Below are 16,860 nucleotides of genomic sequence, written 5' to 3'. Positions count from 1 at the left end.
AAAAAAAAAAAAAAAAAAAAAAAAACCCTAAAATTTGAAATTTGGCTAAAAATTCAAAAAATGGAATAGTATGAATTGTGTGAAAACCATCACAACTTAAAGTCAATAAATAAATAAAATGGGGTAAACTTGTTTCTTTTTAAAATTGAATAATCAAGGGATGGAAACCTGGACGTTTCAAATTCAAGTCCCCGCAAGACAGGGTCTTGAAGGAGATTCCTGTAAATCTACTCCCAGAATATATTTCCACTTTCGTTTTCCAATTGATCCATCATGTTTCCTTCGATGTATATCAAAAATATCAAAATACGACGGTCATAAACCTTCCTATTCCTATCCTCTGTACCTAGCAAGGTAAGTAAGTTGCCCCAAGTGCGTGACAGAAATATTGGGAAAATAATTTATCAACTCCAAGAAAAAAAAGAGTCATATAGCATCCTTACAGCTTGCCCTGGCATTGTTGCACGTGCTGCAAGAAAAGCAGCAATACTATCCGTGGTTCCTGTGCATGCAATGCAATCATTTGGAAAACCTGCACAAAGGTTCTTGTTAAGCGCCAACTCGTTCAAAACATACAAAACCTACCACTGGATGAACTCAGATGAGAGACTTGCATGCAAATATTCACAAAGTGCTTAAGAGAATCATATAAACAATTAATTGCTTATAATAGGAGTTGGACTTCGAACCAACCAACAAACATTGAACTTGTATATGTAAATAACAGTTGAAATTTTATATGTCATAACAATACCATTTCAATTTTATATGTTAACTTTTCGTAGAATCAATCTTTACTAGGCAAGGCATCCTTCCATCAAAAAAAATTTCTCAGCAAACTTTTCCAACAACGATAAGCGGCAAACAGCATGCAGTTTCACATTTTGGCACTCTCAACTACTTGTGTTCTGGGTATTAAAAATTGGCGAAAGTACCAAATTGTGATCTAATGTCTTCTTTCAAATATCCAATAGAAGTTCCAGGAGCTTTGACGTGAGGTAAAAGCATAGAATATGGTTGAGCAAGAAGCCAGGGTGGGTAAGATTCAATTTCAGGATCATAGCCAACCTGTGATGCAGAAAGAAAAGCTTAATTAGCTATTGGCTATTCTAAAGTGATCTGGAAAACAAAAGATGCACTCAAAGTGCAAAAAACTTGTTAAAGAGCACCTTCAGAGCATTATTATAATCTGAAACCCCAAGCTTCCCATGTAGAAACCACAACAACCAATCTGCTTGATGTAACAATGTGGCATATTCTTTATTTGAGTCGGCACTGTTCCACCATGAAACCAGCTTGCATAAAGTAGATGACGCAGAGCAGACTGTATGGTTCACTGGAGCAATAGACTTCACCAATGGTAAGGCATCAGGACAAGTCTCATTGTACAATAATGGCTTTGATAATGGCTGTCCTGTGTTGCTGCGCAAGTATAGGCTGCTTCAAATACAGACTTTACATGAAGGGACAGAGTCTAATGAAGGGCAGAAATTTCTAAAGCATGTTGACCTGTCCACAATTATGGTTGTTGCAGATGTGCCATCAATAGAAATAGATGCCACCAAATGACGATAATGATTTGGAACATCTTCAAGCAATGAGAAAAGTGTTGTTTTCCACGATCTTGCCCAGTCGATTGTTTCGTCATTCTTTCTAGACAACAGTAAAGTAACATCATTCCTGATTACTGTATTCATGTTGCTACGAGTGAATCAACGCAACCTGATTCCTTCTCTCTCTAACAGAGTCGAGCATTATTAAAACAAAATTGTATCATGAAGTGATTCCTTCTTAACTATCTGTAACACCTCAACCTCAAACTCACTGCTAGCAGATATTGTCCTCTTTGGACTTTTCCTTCCGAACTTCTCCTCAAAGTTTTGAAACACGCCTTCTAGGGAGAGGTTAGGAGAGGTTTTCACAATCTTATAAAGAATGCTTCATTCTCCTCTCTAACCGATGTGGGATCTCACAATCCACCATCCTTCAGGGTCCAGCGTCCTCGGTGGCACTCGTTTGCCTCTCCAATCGATGTGAGATCTCACAATCCACCCCCTTTGGGGCCCAACATCATCGCTGGCACACCGCTCGGTGTCCATCCTCTTTGAGAATCAGTGTCCTCGTTGGCACACCGCCTGATGTCTGGCTTTGATATCATCTGTAATAGTCCAAGTCCACACTCTTATAAAGAATGCTTCGTTCTCCTCTCCAACCGATGTGAGATCTCACACTATCTAACTTTACAACAATTAGGGAAGTTAGTGGTTCAAAAACTTGAAATTAAGCTATTAGTAAACTGGCGACAGGGCGATTTGGACCCGTGAATCCTTCGGCATAATTTTGAAATTTTTTCTTAAATACCATTGAAGTACCTGACTTAATTTCGATCTAAGCAGTAAGGCAGTAAGCCACTCAACTCCATAGCCCAAGACAAAACGCGATAGGGGATATCTCACATCAACATGTCCTCTTTTGAAGCAATCTTTACTTACCAAGATTCCAAATGGTTAACTCGTGATTGTCAATGGTTGATTTTAATATTTAATAGACAACATTTTACTGTTATCGCATTGATGTCCCTTCCCCACCAAATAACTCTAAAAAAACACATCAACCAATTTACGCAAGCCACTATTAAATATGTTCATATAGGCTGAGTTTAGCTCATCCATCAGTAAATTGAAAACAAAAATTCACCTGATTACCTCACAAATATAAACAAAACTTCAAATTATCATCATGATTCGTAACTTCTGTACTCACGTACCTTAAAGAGCGGATAATCCCTCTTTCCTTCCGCACAAACGGCTCCTTCCTTGTCAATGAGCGCAAATCTTGCCCCAGAGGTACCAAAATCCATCCCAAGGTAAAGCCGATTCCCTGCTTGAGGAGCCACCACTTCCATTTCAACTCTCATTGTTGTCCGTCTTCGGTTTCTTCGACTTTGATTCCTCGAAATCCAAATCCCTGATGCGTGAAGATCATATGCATTGATGAATTTGAGCTCATCCACTTAGCTTCAAAATGCAGTTTCAATCGACATAAAATCAACATACAATTTCGGCTAGAACTAACTATGAACAATCAGAACAAGTTCCTAACTGAATATAACACACCAATACTACAAAAAAAATAAAAAATAAAAAAAAATAACATACAGTAGAGAGAGAGAGAGAGAGAGAGAGAGGAAGAACCATGATTACAGGGCGAGCATGACGTTGATGGAAGCAAAAACAAATTTGCAGCGGGAGAAAGAAGATTGGAAGGAAGCATAATTCTGTGAAGTGCTTCAGTTTCTTTCAGAATTGAGAGCTGTGTTTCTATACGGATAAGAGGGTATCGCTTCCGTGCCCATATTTTATTATTATTTTTTCAGTAATTTTTTTTTTATTATTATTTTTTAATTCAACTATTAGTTCTGATAGAGAGATTCGCACATTAGATCTGGTGGTCGAGTTATTTTTTTTAATCAGAACATCTGTCCTTTTATCTATAATTGAGATTGACATTCATTTTTTGATTCGTATCATGGCTTAGTCTTCTAGAACCAAAATGGGTTCGCCTCGTCATAGTAATTGGAAGACATATCTGATCGTTCGTCTCTAATGTGATATGTGATATGTTCTCTCTCAATTGTACAATCAACAGGATCAATCATCTCTAAGGGTCGACCTTATCATAATAATTAAAGGACAGATCTAATCATTCATCTCTAATGTGATACGTTTCCTCCCAATTGTATGATCAACTGGACTAGTCACCCCTCGAACATGGGTCAGCTTCATCATAGTAATTGAATGACATAAGATTGTTCATTTATAATAAATGTGATATTTTCCGTCCCAATTGTATGATCAACGGGACTAGTCACCCCTCGAACAGCGAGTCAGCCTCATCATAGTAATCAGAGGATAGATATGGTCGGTCTATCTATAATGTGATACATTCCCTCCCAATTAAGTCGTCCCTGTCCCTGATTGAACCCCCTTTCTCTAATAAATTAAAGGTTTTCATGATCATGTTAAAGATCTTCCATCTTTAATAAGTCGCGTTTAAGACCGACAAAGATAAACATCTACGACTATCACTTTAAAAGGTTTAAATAAACATTTAAAGATACAATATAGTTGCTATATTGGAAAGTAATCCGACTTTATTTTGTTGTATGCATGCTATATTTGCACGATTAAGAATATTAATATTGACTTGACCAAAAAAAAGTCAACACGGAAATTTAATTGTCACATTAATTCAAAAATTGAAAATTTAAGGTTAAAATAAATAAATATTAATTTTGGTCACGGGTTCTCAATCGAGACAAAAACTTGTTATTAAATTGATGGAATAAAATAATAATTTTGTCCTACTATTGTCAAACTAAATCTAACCTTATAGTTGTCAGTGTCATAAAGTTGGTGTGACATTATTTTTCTAATTATGAATGTTTCAATTTTAATCGACAACCATAGCCTTGTGTTTTTATTGCTATGTATCATCCAACATTTATTTAATTTAGTTGTTTATATTATAAAGTTATCCGGTCCAAATTAATTATATTATTGCTATTTATTGATTTATTGTTTAAATATTAATTTTTTATTTTAATTAAATGCGGAGATAAAAAAATTTGAATTTCGAACCTTTTAGTCAAAGATATACATTTTATGTCGTTGAGATAGACACACTATAGTTGATTTCAGACTGGCTACTGATTATCATTAGAAAAATTTATAGGAAATAAAATACTAACGTTGTTAAAGAAGACTGACCTAAAAAAAGCAACAATAAAAAAAAATTAGAAATGTTATTATTTGATATCAGGAAAGAAGAGATATTGTTGAGTGAGTATTTAGACCATTTGGATGTTGTTTTAACACACCAAAACGAGTATCCAATGACCAAAATACCCCTCATCGGATCTCACTTTATGCAACTTTTATAGGTGTCATTTACCAACGACGACACCACTTTGGTGTTCAATAAATTTTATTTTTCAATGACATTTTTCTCGCGACTGTAAATGAATTATAGTTTGATTATAGTTAATTATTATTTTTTATTTTAATCAGTAAGTCCAAAGTTTATTTTATTTGATTTATAAATATTATTAATTATATATTACAAAAGTTTGAAGATTATGATTAAAATATTTAAATTATAGGTTGATTTTTTTGTTTTAAAAATTTTATTGTAATATTAAAAATTATTTTTTAAAAAAACTTATGTCTAACATTATATTAGATTTTTTGTTTATGTTTTATTTAAATAAAAATTATATTGTAAAATAAAAATTTCACGTTGTCTCTAAAAATAAATAAAAATGATTTTCGAAAGAAAATTTAAAATTAATGTAAAAAAGAAAGAACTAAATATGAGCCAGAAAAAAAAAAAAAAAATACAACGAGCATATCAAAAACAACCAAACTGTTTAAAAAAAATAAAATAAAATAATTATGTTTTCTTTGAAAGTTTGGAGTATAAAAATGGTTAAAAAAACAAATTTGAAGTTTGGTATCCAAACAAACACTGCCGTCGCTCGCTCGCCCTCCGGTTATTGAGTCCTCTCACTCTCTCTCTCTCCAAGATTTTCTCTCACACGAGGAACCAGAGGAGAGAAAATGCTTCAATTTCTTTCGTTTTCCTTCACGGATTCAGGTGAGAGCTTGGTGTTGTCGTTATTGTTGTAGTTATCATTCTTCTTCCCTCTATTTTATCTCGGCTTTCTACTTCGTTCGCCGGGCTTACTGCTCGCCTGGACTATTTCATGGCCTCGTCTTCACGAGCACGGAGTAGCTCGCCGTTTTCGTACCGGAAGTCTTCCAGTCCGTATTCTTCAACTTCTTCGTCCTCTTCGTTTACCAATGGTAAGCTGATTCCGCGCTCTTGTACGACTTCGACGTCGTCCTACTTCAATTCCGGCGGCGGAATTGGTTCTCGATCCACGACTCCCAATCGAGGTCGTTCTGATTCAATGTACCATAGTCCACATGGTTCTGGTAGTCTTACTCCTGTCGGTTTCGCTTATGAGGAGTTGGTTAGCGAGCCAGTGGATACATCGAAGTGTGGAGAGAGCATTTCGGTGACGATTCGGTTCCGGCCGTTGAGGTAATGTTAGATCTCAGTGTAGTGGATCGGATCTATGGGCTTTATTGGTGGGGGAGTCGGGTGGTTCGGTTGTTAGTAATGCGGTACATTTGTTTGACTTTGAAATTTGTGTTTGTAGCGAGAGAGAGTTTCATAGAGGGGACGAGATTGCTTGGTACGCGGATGGGGATAAAATTGTGCGGAATGAGCATAATCCAGCAACTGCATATGCGTTCGGTATTGTTTCCCGAACTTCTTAATTTCAAATTACAATGATCGTTAATTCTCAACTGTCAGTACGAAGGAGGATGCAGATATTCTTGTGTTTATTTTGTTTTTGTATTTTTTTTCATTTAGTTAATTAGTTTATTCACGAAGTTGATCCTCTTGGCGTTTTCTTGTTGCAGACAAAGTTTTTGGGTCCCAGACTTCTACTTCGGAGGTGTATGAAGTAGCTGCTAAGCCTGTCATCAAAGCTGCGATGGAAGGTGTCAATGGTCTGTGACTTTGTTCTCTTCAAGCTCACAAATGGTTTAATGAACCATTCAATCTGAATGCAACAACATTATTTAGAATTTACTGGAAACGTGCATTGGTTATTATAGAGCATCACGCCTTCTAATTTCTATGTTTGCAGGACTTAAACATTGAACTTCGTTTATTTTTTTCATATATACTAGGTTTCCAGCTTCAATCATAATATTATTACTAAGTTTTTGACGATGCAGGAACTGTATTTGCTTACGGTGTCACAAGTAGTGGGAAGACACACACAATGCATGTAAGTTCGATCATTTAACAATTGCATCCTGTCTTTTTTTTCCTAATGAAATTTGTTAACAAATTTGAAATTACGAGTTAATGTCTTTGATTTGTCCCTTTTATTCCTGAAATGATATTTATACATGATTGAACTAATGACGAATAGTTGGCATTATTAGTTGATTGGTTCAGTCTAATTAAATGAATAACACCGATTACCGGGCACTCCGTGCTGAATGAATTACAAGCACTGCTAATGGGTAATAGTGTTCAGGTCTCTGTAGTTTGTTCTTTTTCCTCTTGTGGAGGCCTCTTGATTACCAATTTATACTTTTCATTGCTTTTTGGTCTTTAACAACAAAACTGGTCAACAATAACTTAGCCTTTAGTCAAATTTGAAGACGGCCTGGACTAATTTTATTGGTCATCAATCAAGGGTGTAATTTTCTTGGGCGTATGGATATGTACAGATCCTTAGGCCATGGAACAGCATCCAGATCCTATATGTACTTATTTATTTGTATGCTTGGGCATTGGTATTGTTTCTCTTCCATTTCTATTTCTATTGTTGACCCATAATGTACAAACTTTGTAATCATCTTTTTTTATTTTTTTTATTTATTATTTTAAATATATATATATTTTTTTTGTCTATTTGACTGATGTTCAGTGTAAATCCATTAGATAAATAATAGATTTTACAGTTTTACTAACAACGATCACTTAATCTTCATTATATTCGGTTATTCTTGTCTTTGCTCCCATGGTAGCTTGCATTGAAACAATATTTCCTGTGCCAAGTAGTTGGTGATCGTTTTTTAATTTTTGCTTTGCTTTCCATTTTCATTTGTACAGGGAGATCAAAGTTCTCCAGGTATTATACCATTGGCTATAAGGGATGTGTTCAGCATTATTCAAGATGTAAGGATTTTCAGGATACAGTACTGTAAAATCTGCTACTGTCAGTTGCTGACTGCCATTTTTGATATTATTAATTTATTAATCTTAATTTTATCTCGTCTATCACTTTTGGTGCTAATATTTTTTTTCTTTGTCTGATAAGGCATCTTTATGTTCATTTTGTATATTCCATGCTTCTTCGCTGATGCAGACGAATAGTATTTCAGTAGTTGTTTACTGTATAACACGTTTGCAATTACCTGCTTTCCTTGGGAAATCTTATCTTTTGTCTCAAAGATCTGATTTGATTCATGAAACTCATGTGAAATATTCCTTCTATATGCACTACAAAACGATACGACTGTTCATTTTTCTTTTTCTTATTCTCTCTCTTTTTGATAAGAAACAATTTCATTGATAATAAGAAATTACAAAAAAGAGGAGAGAGTCCCCTATCCAAGGGAATTATAAAAAGCCTCGTCAATTGGATATAAGAGTAGAAAAGCTATAGTGCTGAAATATAAGAGAATATTACACCATGATATAACTAAAAAAATCTATAGCACCCGAAAATCTATGGAAGGAGAGATCTGTACCCTTGAGGACCCTTTTGTTTCTTTCTTAAAAGATCTATCCAAAAACTACAGCAATGCAAATTTCTCTTATCATCATTTACTCTTCGCTTCATCCTTACATCAGCTCGGGGCCTTATTGTTGATGTGATAGATGTGCTGCCTTTTCTTGCTTGTTGCACCGTTCTCTTCCTTATTTTCAAGATTTTCACAATCTCATTTCATAATAGACTGGTTTGATTGATTAAAACTTTCCTGATATTCAGACTCCAGGACGAGAGTTCTTGCTTCGTGTGTCATATATTGAAATCTACAATGAGGTAATAGATCATCTGCACTAATTGCTTTTCGGTTCCAATTTTTTTTGGAATTAATGGTACGTCCTTCTATGTTGGAGTTTTGTGGTAACCTCTTCTGTTTACACCTTCATCTAGGTGATGCTATAAGGATTTAAATCATAGCACTTAGGATGTTGTAATCCTATTTGATTTTTGTGGAATTTATTTATCTGAACCAGGTCATAAATGACTTATTAGATCCAACAGGACAGAATTTACGTGTTAGAGAAGATGCACAGGTTTGTCCCTAGAGCACTCTGTTGAAATTTTCTGGCCTTGGGAATGGAATTTTCCATCATCCACTGTCAGGAACATAAGAAAGAATGCATGAATTTCGTTGCAGGGTACTTATGTTGAGGGTATAAAAGAAGAAGTTGTTTTGTCTCCGGGGCATGCACTTTCATTCATTGCTGCTGGAGAAGGTACTTAAGTTCATATTCACAATTCCTCATTCCTCCCCTTGCATTAGTTCTTTTTTTTCTACTATTACATGATTGACACTGATATTTTGTTTTCTATGCTTATTATTATTGACTTTGTTATGGCAGAACATCGTCATGTTGGATCAAATAATTTTAATCTGTTCAGTAGCCGAAGTCATACAATATTTACGTTGGTAATATTTCTATTCTTGATAGTGGGTGTTTGGTCCTGTAAAATGATATTACCTAAGCATATGTGACATGACTGTTTACTGAACTTTCCGAGTCTGGATTTAGTTTTCTGTTTTATAAAGGGCCATTTAGTTTTATCACTTGTTACTATGTCCAGGTTTACTCTGTTTTGGTCTGGACTCTTATAGCATCGTTGGACTCATTAGACATTCTTCTCTTACAAATTTCTAAATGAACTCAAAGTGGTGTGGTAGTACGGAGGTTGGCGGAAGGGAGAGGAGTGTGGAAGTTTTGGTACAAATATTGAACATTTCGTACTTGTATAAAATCCAAGCTTCAATAATTCATTGCTTTTGCAGATACATTTTAATATATTCCTTTGGCCTTGGTGTGTGCACACCATTAACTGAATGTAGTTTTTTTAATATATCAAGATTGCCTCTTTATTTTTTTTGTTGGTCTCCTGTATGCTAGATCAAATATTTCATGGACAGTAGATAATGTTGGGTTGTCTCATTATTATATGAACAAGCTCTACTGAAATTCATTACAATTTTCTTCTGTTATACATTTTGGTTTTTGTGATCCCCACTTTAATCCCTCCTCCTTGTTTATATGTTTTCAGATGGTCGAAAGTAGTGCTCATGGGGATGAATATGATGGAGTGATCTTTTCACAGCTTGTGAGATTGAAATATCCTTTATATAGTTATATCAGCTGATGACCATATTTTGTGGCTAATTTCTCCCTGTCTATCATCATTTTCATTAGAATTTGATCGATTTAGCTGGATCTGAGAGCTCAAAGACTGAAACGACTGGATTACGGAGAAAGGAAGGGTCTTACATAAATAAAAGTCTTCTAACTCTTGGAACTGTAGGTGCTTTTTATTTACTGTCGCTGTTGATGAGATAATATTTGGGTTGTATGACCTCCTTTTGATTAATTTTCAATGCATGGTGTCTTTTATCTTTATAGTTGGATAGACCAACCAAAAACACCTATTTGCATCTGAGACTACTATGGTCAAACGTGTGGTTGTACGTTAGTTTGAATCTGTCGTAAGCATATGATATGGGTTTGATGATCATTTCATGTTCTAACATTAAAATTCCATTTTCTATAACTTTTGAGTTAATTGACTTGATTTGAATTTCTAGACAATTTATGCTAATTTCCTCTATTTAAACATAGATAAGAATTAATGAAATAACATGAATCAGTGCGCAGCCTTTTGTAATTATCTCTTGATATAGGACCTTTTGTATAGATTTCACTATATCGATGAAATTGTTATTATTTCCTATAAAAAAAACATGAATCAGTGGTTACAACGTGAAGGTTATTGGAAAGCTGAGCGAGGGGAAAGCATCCCATGTTCCATATCGAGATTCAAAGCTTACACGTCTTTTGCAATCTTCACTAAGTGGGCGTGGGCATGTTTCTGTGAGTGTAGTATAAGTTGCAATAATATCTCCTTTGTTGTTGAGGCTGCTCGTGCATAAACCATGTGAATTTCGCCTGTGACATTCTGCTATTTGTTATCTCAGCTGATATGCACTGTTACCCCTGCATCCAGTAACATGGAAGAAACTCACAACACATTGAAGTTTGCAAATAGGGCAAAGCGAGTTGAAATTTTTGCCTCACGTAATAAGGTTAGTTGCTAATATTGCAATATTATGATCATTATGTGGTCATATGGAAAAATTATTGCTTATTCTTAAATGTGCTTCAGATTATAGATGAAAAATCTTTGATTAAAAAGTATCAAAGAGAAATCTCTACCCTGAAACAAGAACTTGATTTGCTGAAGAAGGGCATGCTTGTTGGTGATAATCATGAAGAGATTATCAACTTAAGGCAACAGGTTTCTTTCCATTGCTCATATCTCACAGAAAGATGTAGAGAGGTTTTTAACTTTTATTTGGTTAGAACCTTCTTCTAATTGTTTGTTATTTGTTCAACAGTTGGAAGAAGGACAAGTGAAAATGCAATCGAGGTTGGAGGAAGAGGAAGAAGCTAAGGTTGCTCTTACAAGTAGAATTCAGAGGTTGACTAAACTCATACTTGTCTCTTCAAAGAATTCAATGCCTGGATGTTTGAGTGACGTTCCAAGTCAGCCAAGGAATTGTTCTCTTGGTGACGAAGATGTAAGTTCTCTTCCTGAATTTGACTGTGTACAACCTTAGCATACAATTTCATTGAAAATTGGTTGGCATGTCATTACTGGTGGAGATATATCTGAATAGTGATCTGGCATTTTTTTACTAATCCAACAACCATCCATATCGTTGGGCAAAACTGAAAAGGAAACTTCAATTTACTAATTAAAAAAACAAATCACCCTTTACAAATTAAATTGCTTCATATCATATAATAACTAAAATTTATTATTTATATCTTTGTTATTCCTTATATTGATGATATTCTATCTAGCCATTTAGTTCCTGTTGTTTCTTAAAATTTGATAATATTGATATCTAGAATTATACGCATAAAGGGTGTTGTAACTATACGCATAAGTAATAAAAAAGATCTGGTACATTTATTAATTCAATCCTTTTACTTCTGTGATATCCATGATTTTACATATAATAGCTGAAGAAATAGTAGTTTTTATCAATATATCCCTAAATTCAAGTTATGTACGCTGCAATTCCTTTTTTAGTTCGATGAAAATACCATTTATTCTCAAAATTTGAGAGAAGTTAAATTCTAGCTTCCTCATTCAGGCAGAAATCCTGGAACTATAGACTTCATTTAATATATGACTAAATTAAATATTATTCTTGGAAATCTTGGGTGATGATCCTAATTATTTGAAATTTACGCACTATGGTTTAACATTTATGTAAAACGAGACACACAAGCAATTCGCGTCTTCTTACTCATCCATTATGTGATAAATTGAGTGGAAGAATGGGACAAGTCTCATCACAAAGATGAAAGATAATGTTCCATCTTCTGGTGGACAATAGCCGACTAACATGGCCACTATCTCAATTGAAGGGTTATTTTCTTTTGGGATTGATTGGCTAGTTCCTTGCTCATTTTTTGATATTTCATATTGAATCTTGCCAGAATTTCGATGTTTTGAGAGACGTGTCGATGCCTGCTGAGAGTGAAAACCTTAAGGGATCTCTTTCTTCAGTCTTAGAAGTTCAATCGAATCCCTCCTATGATTTCAAACAACGAAGTTCTTTAAGCAAATGGAATGCTAATGAGGAGCTTTCTTCTGCCAGTAGTACAGTTACCGAATCGACTCAAGTGAGTTATCTTGGTGTTGATTCAATTATGTGTGCATGTGTATTGCTAATATGTTGCTAATGGTGACGATTAATTCTCTCATTGAGTTCATTTTCAAGGTATGTAGCATTATCATTTTATACATTAGACCAGGAAATCATATATCCAATCTCAAACTCATTCTGTTTGATATCTTCCGTTAGAACTGTTCTGCTCTTGCTACTTTTCACCTTGGGTTTGGACGTTTGACTGTTATTTAGTTAAGAACTCACAATTAGGAGATTTATTTTGTATCCGAGTCTTGGTGTTAATTCCTCAGAATCTCAACTATAATATAGAGTATAGTGAAGTTTTCCCGATAATTTGATATAACAATTATGTCTCAGACAACTGAACAACCTAGAAGACACTGTGTGATTTGGAATATTACACTGTTATTGGTTCATTTTAAATAATTCTTCAGCCTTTGGCTTTCTGGCTCTTTCTATTTTCATCATTCACCCTTCAAAAAGTAATGCAATTAATAATAGTGATTATGAAATCTGTTCTCTTTAGGAGCTCGGGAGTCTAAATCATTATGTATGCAAAATTAAAACTCGTGAGCTCTGATGGCTAAAACAATACGTTTTGAGTAGCAAAACAGCAATGCCATGACTTGATACCATAAATTGATTGGTGGGACAACAAGGCGCACTATATGCTAGGATTGCAACTATAAAGTTCTTCAAATCATCACTATTTATTGGACTAGCTTTCCTTTATGAATTACTATTTGTCCTGAATTCCGATGAAATCGAGGAGATTCATTACCATGCAATATGAAGAAACATTACGTGGCATAGGGATTTGGTTCTGTAATTGACCTCATATAAGAGTTTCTTTGTCTTTGGTTCTTGAACCTTTTCTTTTTTTAATATTTTGTTTAGTTGTTTTTTTAATATTGACTACGTTTTGGATGGTAGGGTGGCATGACAATGTCAGATCAGATGGATTTTCTAGTTGAGCAAGTTAAGATGCTTTCTGGAGAGATTGCATTTAGTACCAGCACCCTTAAGCGCTTGGTGGAGCAGTCGGTGGCAGACCCAGAGAACTCTAAAACTCATGTAAATTTCATTTGTGGTTTGCATGTTTTTGCCCGATCTCATTAGAAACTGTTAAAATATGACATTGTTGCTTCGTCAATTGCTTTCTGCCAAATGATTTTCATGCATTTGTATGCCTATCAGCTAGAACTCCCTACCCTAACAATTACATTTAACTTAAACCTTGGAGCTCTTTCTTCTAGTTAGATTATCTCAATGCTTTTGTTTTGTTTTTGCTGAGATTCTCTTTAATTTTCTTAAATCAAAGGGAGTGAATTTTAACGATATCTTAATCTGTAATCTTTGTTTTATACGTGTTCCAGAGCTGCAGTGCACCATCCTATTTTTGTTCTGCAAGTGATTGCTTGATTTACATTAGAACTAGCACTAATGGAAGTATAACATCTTAATAAAAAATTAGCAAACATTCAGAAAGCTGTTCTATGTATAGCACGATGAAACCCAATACTTCATATATTGTCTGCTATTGTTTATATTTAACCATTCATATTGACTGATACAGATCCAGAGCTTGGAGCATGAGATTCAAGAGAAAAGGAGACAAATGAGGGTTTTAGAGCAACGAATAACTGAGAGCCATGAGGCATCGGTTGCCAATGCTTCATTGGTTGAAATGCAACAGGTGCAATCTCTTTCGTGGCTAGCAACATTAAGTTTCAGCTAGTTATTTGTTGATCTTAATCAAATTTTAACTTTGAATTGTTTGTTATCAGACGATTACCAGGTTGATGGCCCAGTGCAACGAAAAAGGGTTTGATCTGGAGGTGAGTTATTGTAATGTGCTTTTAGCCTTTCAAGGTCATCTAGTTGGCACCCTATGTTTCCACCACCAGTTGAATAAGCCCGTCCATCAAATAATTGTGAAGTTGGATTTGCACTTTATCAAGCTAGCAAGCATATTCTGGTGGTGGATTATCATATTACCTTTATGCTGAACTCTTTGTTCGTAATTTAACTAAGGAATATTTTGATAATTGATCAGATCAAATCGGCTGATAACCGAATCCTCCAGGAACAATTGCAGAACAAGGTACTTCACTATCTTGTTATGGAATATTCTTATCTTATTCCTTTGTTTCTGCAAGATATTTATTTCCACCCCCTTGATTTGATGCTTGGCGTTTCAACTATTTAAATCTGTTTATTTATAGAGTGCGGAGAACAAGGAACTACAGGATAAATTACGTCTTTTGCAGCAGCAATTGACTTCATTTACTGGTGATCGATCATCATTGATATTTAAACAACACGTACCTGGAGAGAGTGTCGATGAGCTGAAAAAGAAAATTCAGTCGCAGGTGATTTTAACATGCTTCAATTTGTGTTATCCAAATCTGGCTAAGCTTACCACGGTTCTTTAACTGCAGCAATGGCGCTTTTTAAGTAGTTAAAATTTGCGCCTCCATAGTAAAAGTGCCGTAGGTTGTTTGGACTTATGGGATAAGTCAATGCACTTTGTGATATTTTTTTTTTTTTCTCATTTCTGTTTTATATGTACTTTTTCCATCAGGAGATTGAAAATGAGAAATTAAAGCTGGAGCACGTTCAACTTTCAGAAGAAAACAGTGGATTGCGTGTTCAGAATCAGAAATTGGCTGAAGAAGCTTCTTATGCAAAAGAACTAGCCTCTGCTGCTGCTGTTGAGTTAAAAAATTTAGCTGGGGAAGTGAGTAAGCTCACAGTGCAGAATGCAAAATTAGAGAAGGAACTGTCATCTGCTCGAGCATCGGTCAACTCTAGAAGCTTGCAAAATGCAAATGGTGTTAATCGCAAGCATGACAGCTTAAGACCTGGGAGGAAAGGGAGGTTGTCTGGGCGTCTTAATGAAAGGGCTGGCGCATTTAACGATGAATTCGATTCTGATGATTTAAAATTTGAACCTCAGGCTAGAAAACAACGTGAAGCAGCCCTCGAGGCTGCTTTAGCCGAAAAGGAATTTATAGAAGATCAATACAGGAAAAAGATCGAAGTCGCAAAGAAGAAAGAGGAGGCTCTGGAAAATGATTTGGCGAACATGTGGGTGCTTGTTGCTAAGTTGAAGAAAGAGGGAGGAGGAGCTGTGCCAGATTTACCCAGTGACGCAAGGCACAAGGGTGAATTAGTAGTATGTTTTGCTGATGGAAAAAAGTGCAGCACTCAAACTGATTCTAGCATTATGGACAGAGGAATGCTGGATATCTTAAAACCAGCAGGACGGGAAGCACCGAAGGAAGAACCACTGGTTCTCCGCCCTAAGGTATGCAAACTCGGCCAATTTCCCCACGACTTCGTAATTCTAGCAGGAAAATGAACTCTGTTTTTTTGCTGGTTTCAGGCAAATATTCAGGAGATGAAAGAAAAAGAGCTAGAAAGCTCAAGGCGATGTGAATTCCTCCAATACATGTAGATAAAGTAAGTTTTGAATCGCCAACCGGCCCTTCTGCTGTAAGTGATTTTGAACTTATGAAACTTGCTTTCCTCCTGCTTTTGTATTTCAATATCTAAATTATACAAATAAGCACTTCCCCCCTTGCAGTGTGTATATCTATCTTGTTCTCTTGCTGGTTCCCTGTGTCCAATCTGCTGTACAAACATTGCGGTTCGGCTTTGATGTGGCATATATATATACACATTATCCTCTCGAGAAAGGTACATAATTTCTTCAACCATCTTATAGAGGGCCATTTTCCATCTGTCTTACATTTAGGCTCCATTTGAGATTTTGATTTTGGAGGCCCTGGAACTAATTACATCGAAAATTTATTTCTTTTAGTGTTTGAAACCAATTATTAATTAATCCAAAGAAACTATTTTTTCTAAAAAAATTATGTTGATTTGTACAGTTTAATTAATTAAAGTAGCTTTTGGAATTGTCTTCCTAAAAAAGTTTATGGCCCTCCTTAACTGACTTTTTAAAATTTTAATTTTATCCTACTTTATTACACCTTTTCACTTTTAGAAATTTAATACATGTTTATTTATGATAACATTTATTTTAAAAGCTACATCATGCTTTATCATTATTATTATAATTAGTACTGTCCAGTTTAAAATTTTTAAATGTTTGATGAACCAAAATTACTTTTCAAAATCTTTCATAATCGTAGGCGTTTGTTATTACGTGCAGGGATTTGTCTTCAAGCATTCGATTTCAAGCACCAAATTCTTTGATTAATCCGTATGTATCCTTTTATATGACTTTTTTTCTTATCATATATCTGAAAATTGTAAAAAAAAAAAAAAAAAAAAAAAAAAAAAA

The 16,860-nt window shown here is 34.9% G+C and overlaps 1 protein-coding gene and 1 pseudogene across 4 annotated transcripts in view; one reads left to right on the top strand and one right to left on the bottom strand.

The window, feature by feature from the left end:
• The window catches only part of LOC111484231 (xylulose kinase), a 4,936-nt gene extending 1,597 nt beyond the window's left edge, over positions 1 to 3,339 (bottom strand). The window contains exons 1-6 of one of the 4 annotated variants that reach the window (XM_023130746.1): positions 3,195 to 3,339; positions 2,768 to 2,967; positions 1,510 to 1,649; positions 1,170 to 1,422; positions 936 to 1,068; positions 444 to 532 (exon numbers count right to left, since the gene is read on the bottom strand). In XM_023130746.1, the coding sequence (XP_022986514.1) occupies positions 444 to 532; positions 936 to 1,068; positions 1,170 to 1,422; positions 1,510 to 1,649; positions 2,768 to 2,967; positions 3,195 to 3,273 (894 nt within the window). In that variant the 5' untranslated portion in view covers positions 3,274 to 3,339. Of the gene's footprint in view, positions 1 to 443; positions 533 to 935; positions 1,069 to 1,169; positions 1,423 to 1,509; positions 1,650 to 2,767; positions 3,018 to 3,194 lie in introns of all 4 variants that reach the window. The other 3 variants (XM_023130749.1, XM_023130747.1, XM_023130748.1) reach the window with 3 other exon arrangements.
• A 2,169-nt stretch (positions 3,340 to 5,508) lies between these two features.
• LOC111484190 lies at positions 5,509 to 16,828 on the top strand (annotated as a pseudogene).
• The last annotated feature ends 32 nt before the right edge of the window (positions 16,829 to 16,860 follow it).

The sequence above is a fragment of the Cucurbita maxima genome, unplaced genomic scaffold (assembly GCF_002738345.1).
Source record: "Cucurbita maxima cultivar Rimu unplaced genomic scaffold, Cmax_1.0 Cma_Scf00009, whole genome shotgun sequence".
In the NCBI taxonomy this organism is placed as follows: Eukaryota; Viridiplantae; Streptophyta; class Magnoliopsida; order Cucurbitales; family Cucurbitaceae; genus Cucurbita; species Cucurbita maxima.
Note: the sequence above shows the minus strand (reverse complement) of the source record. Positions and strands in the feature narration are given on the sequence as shown.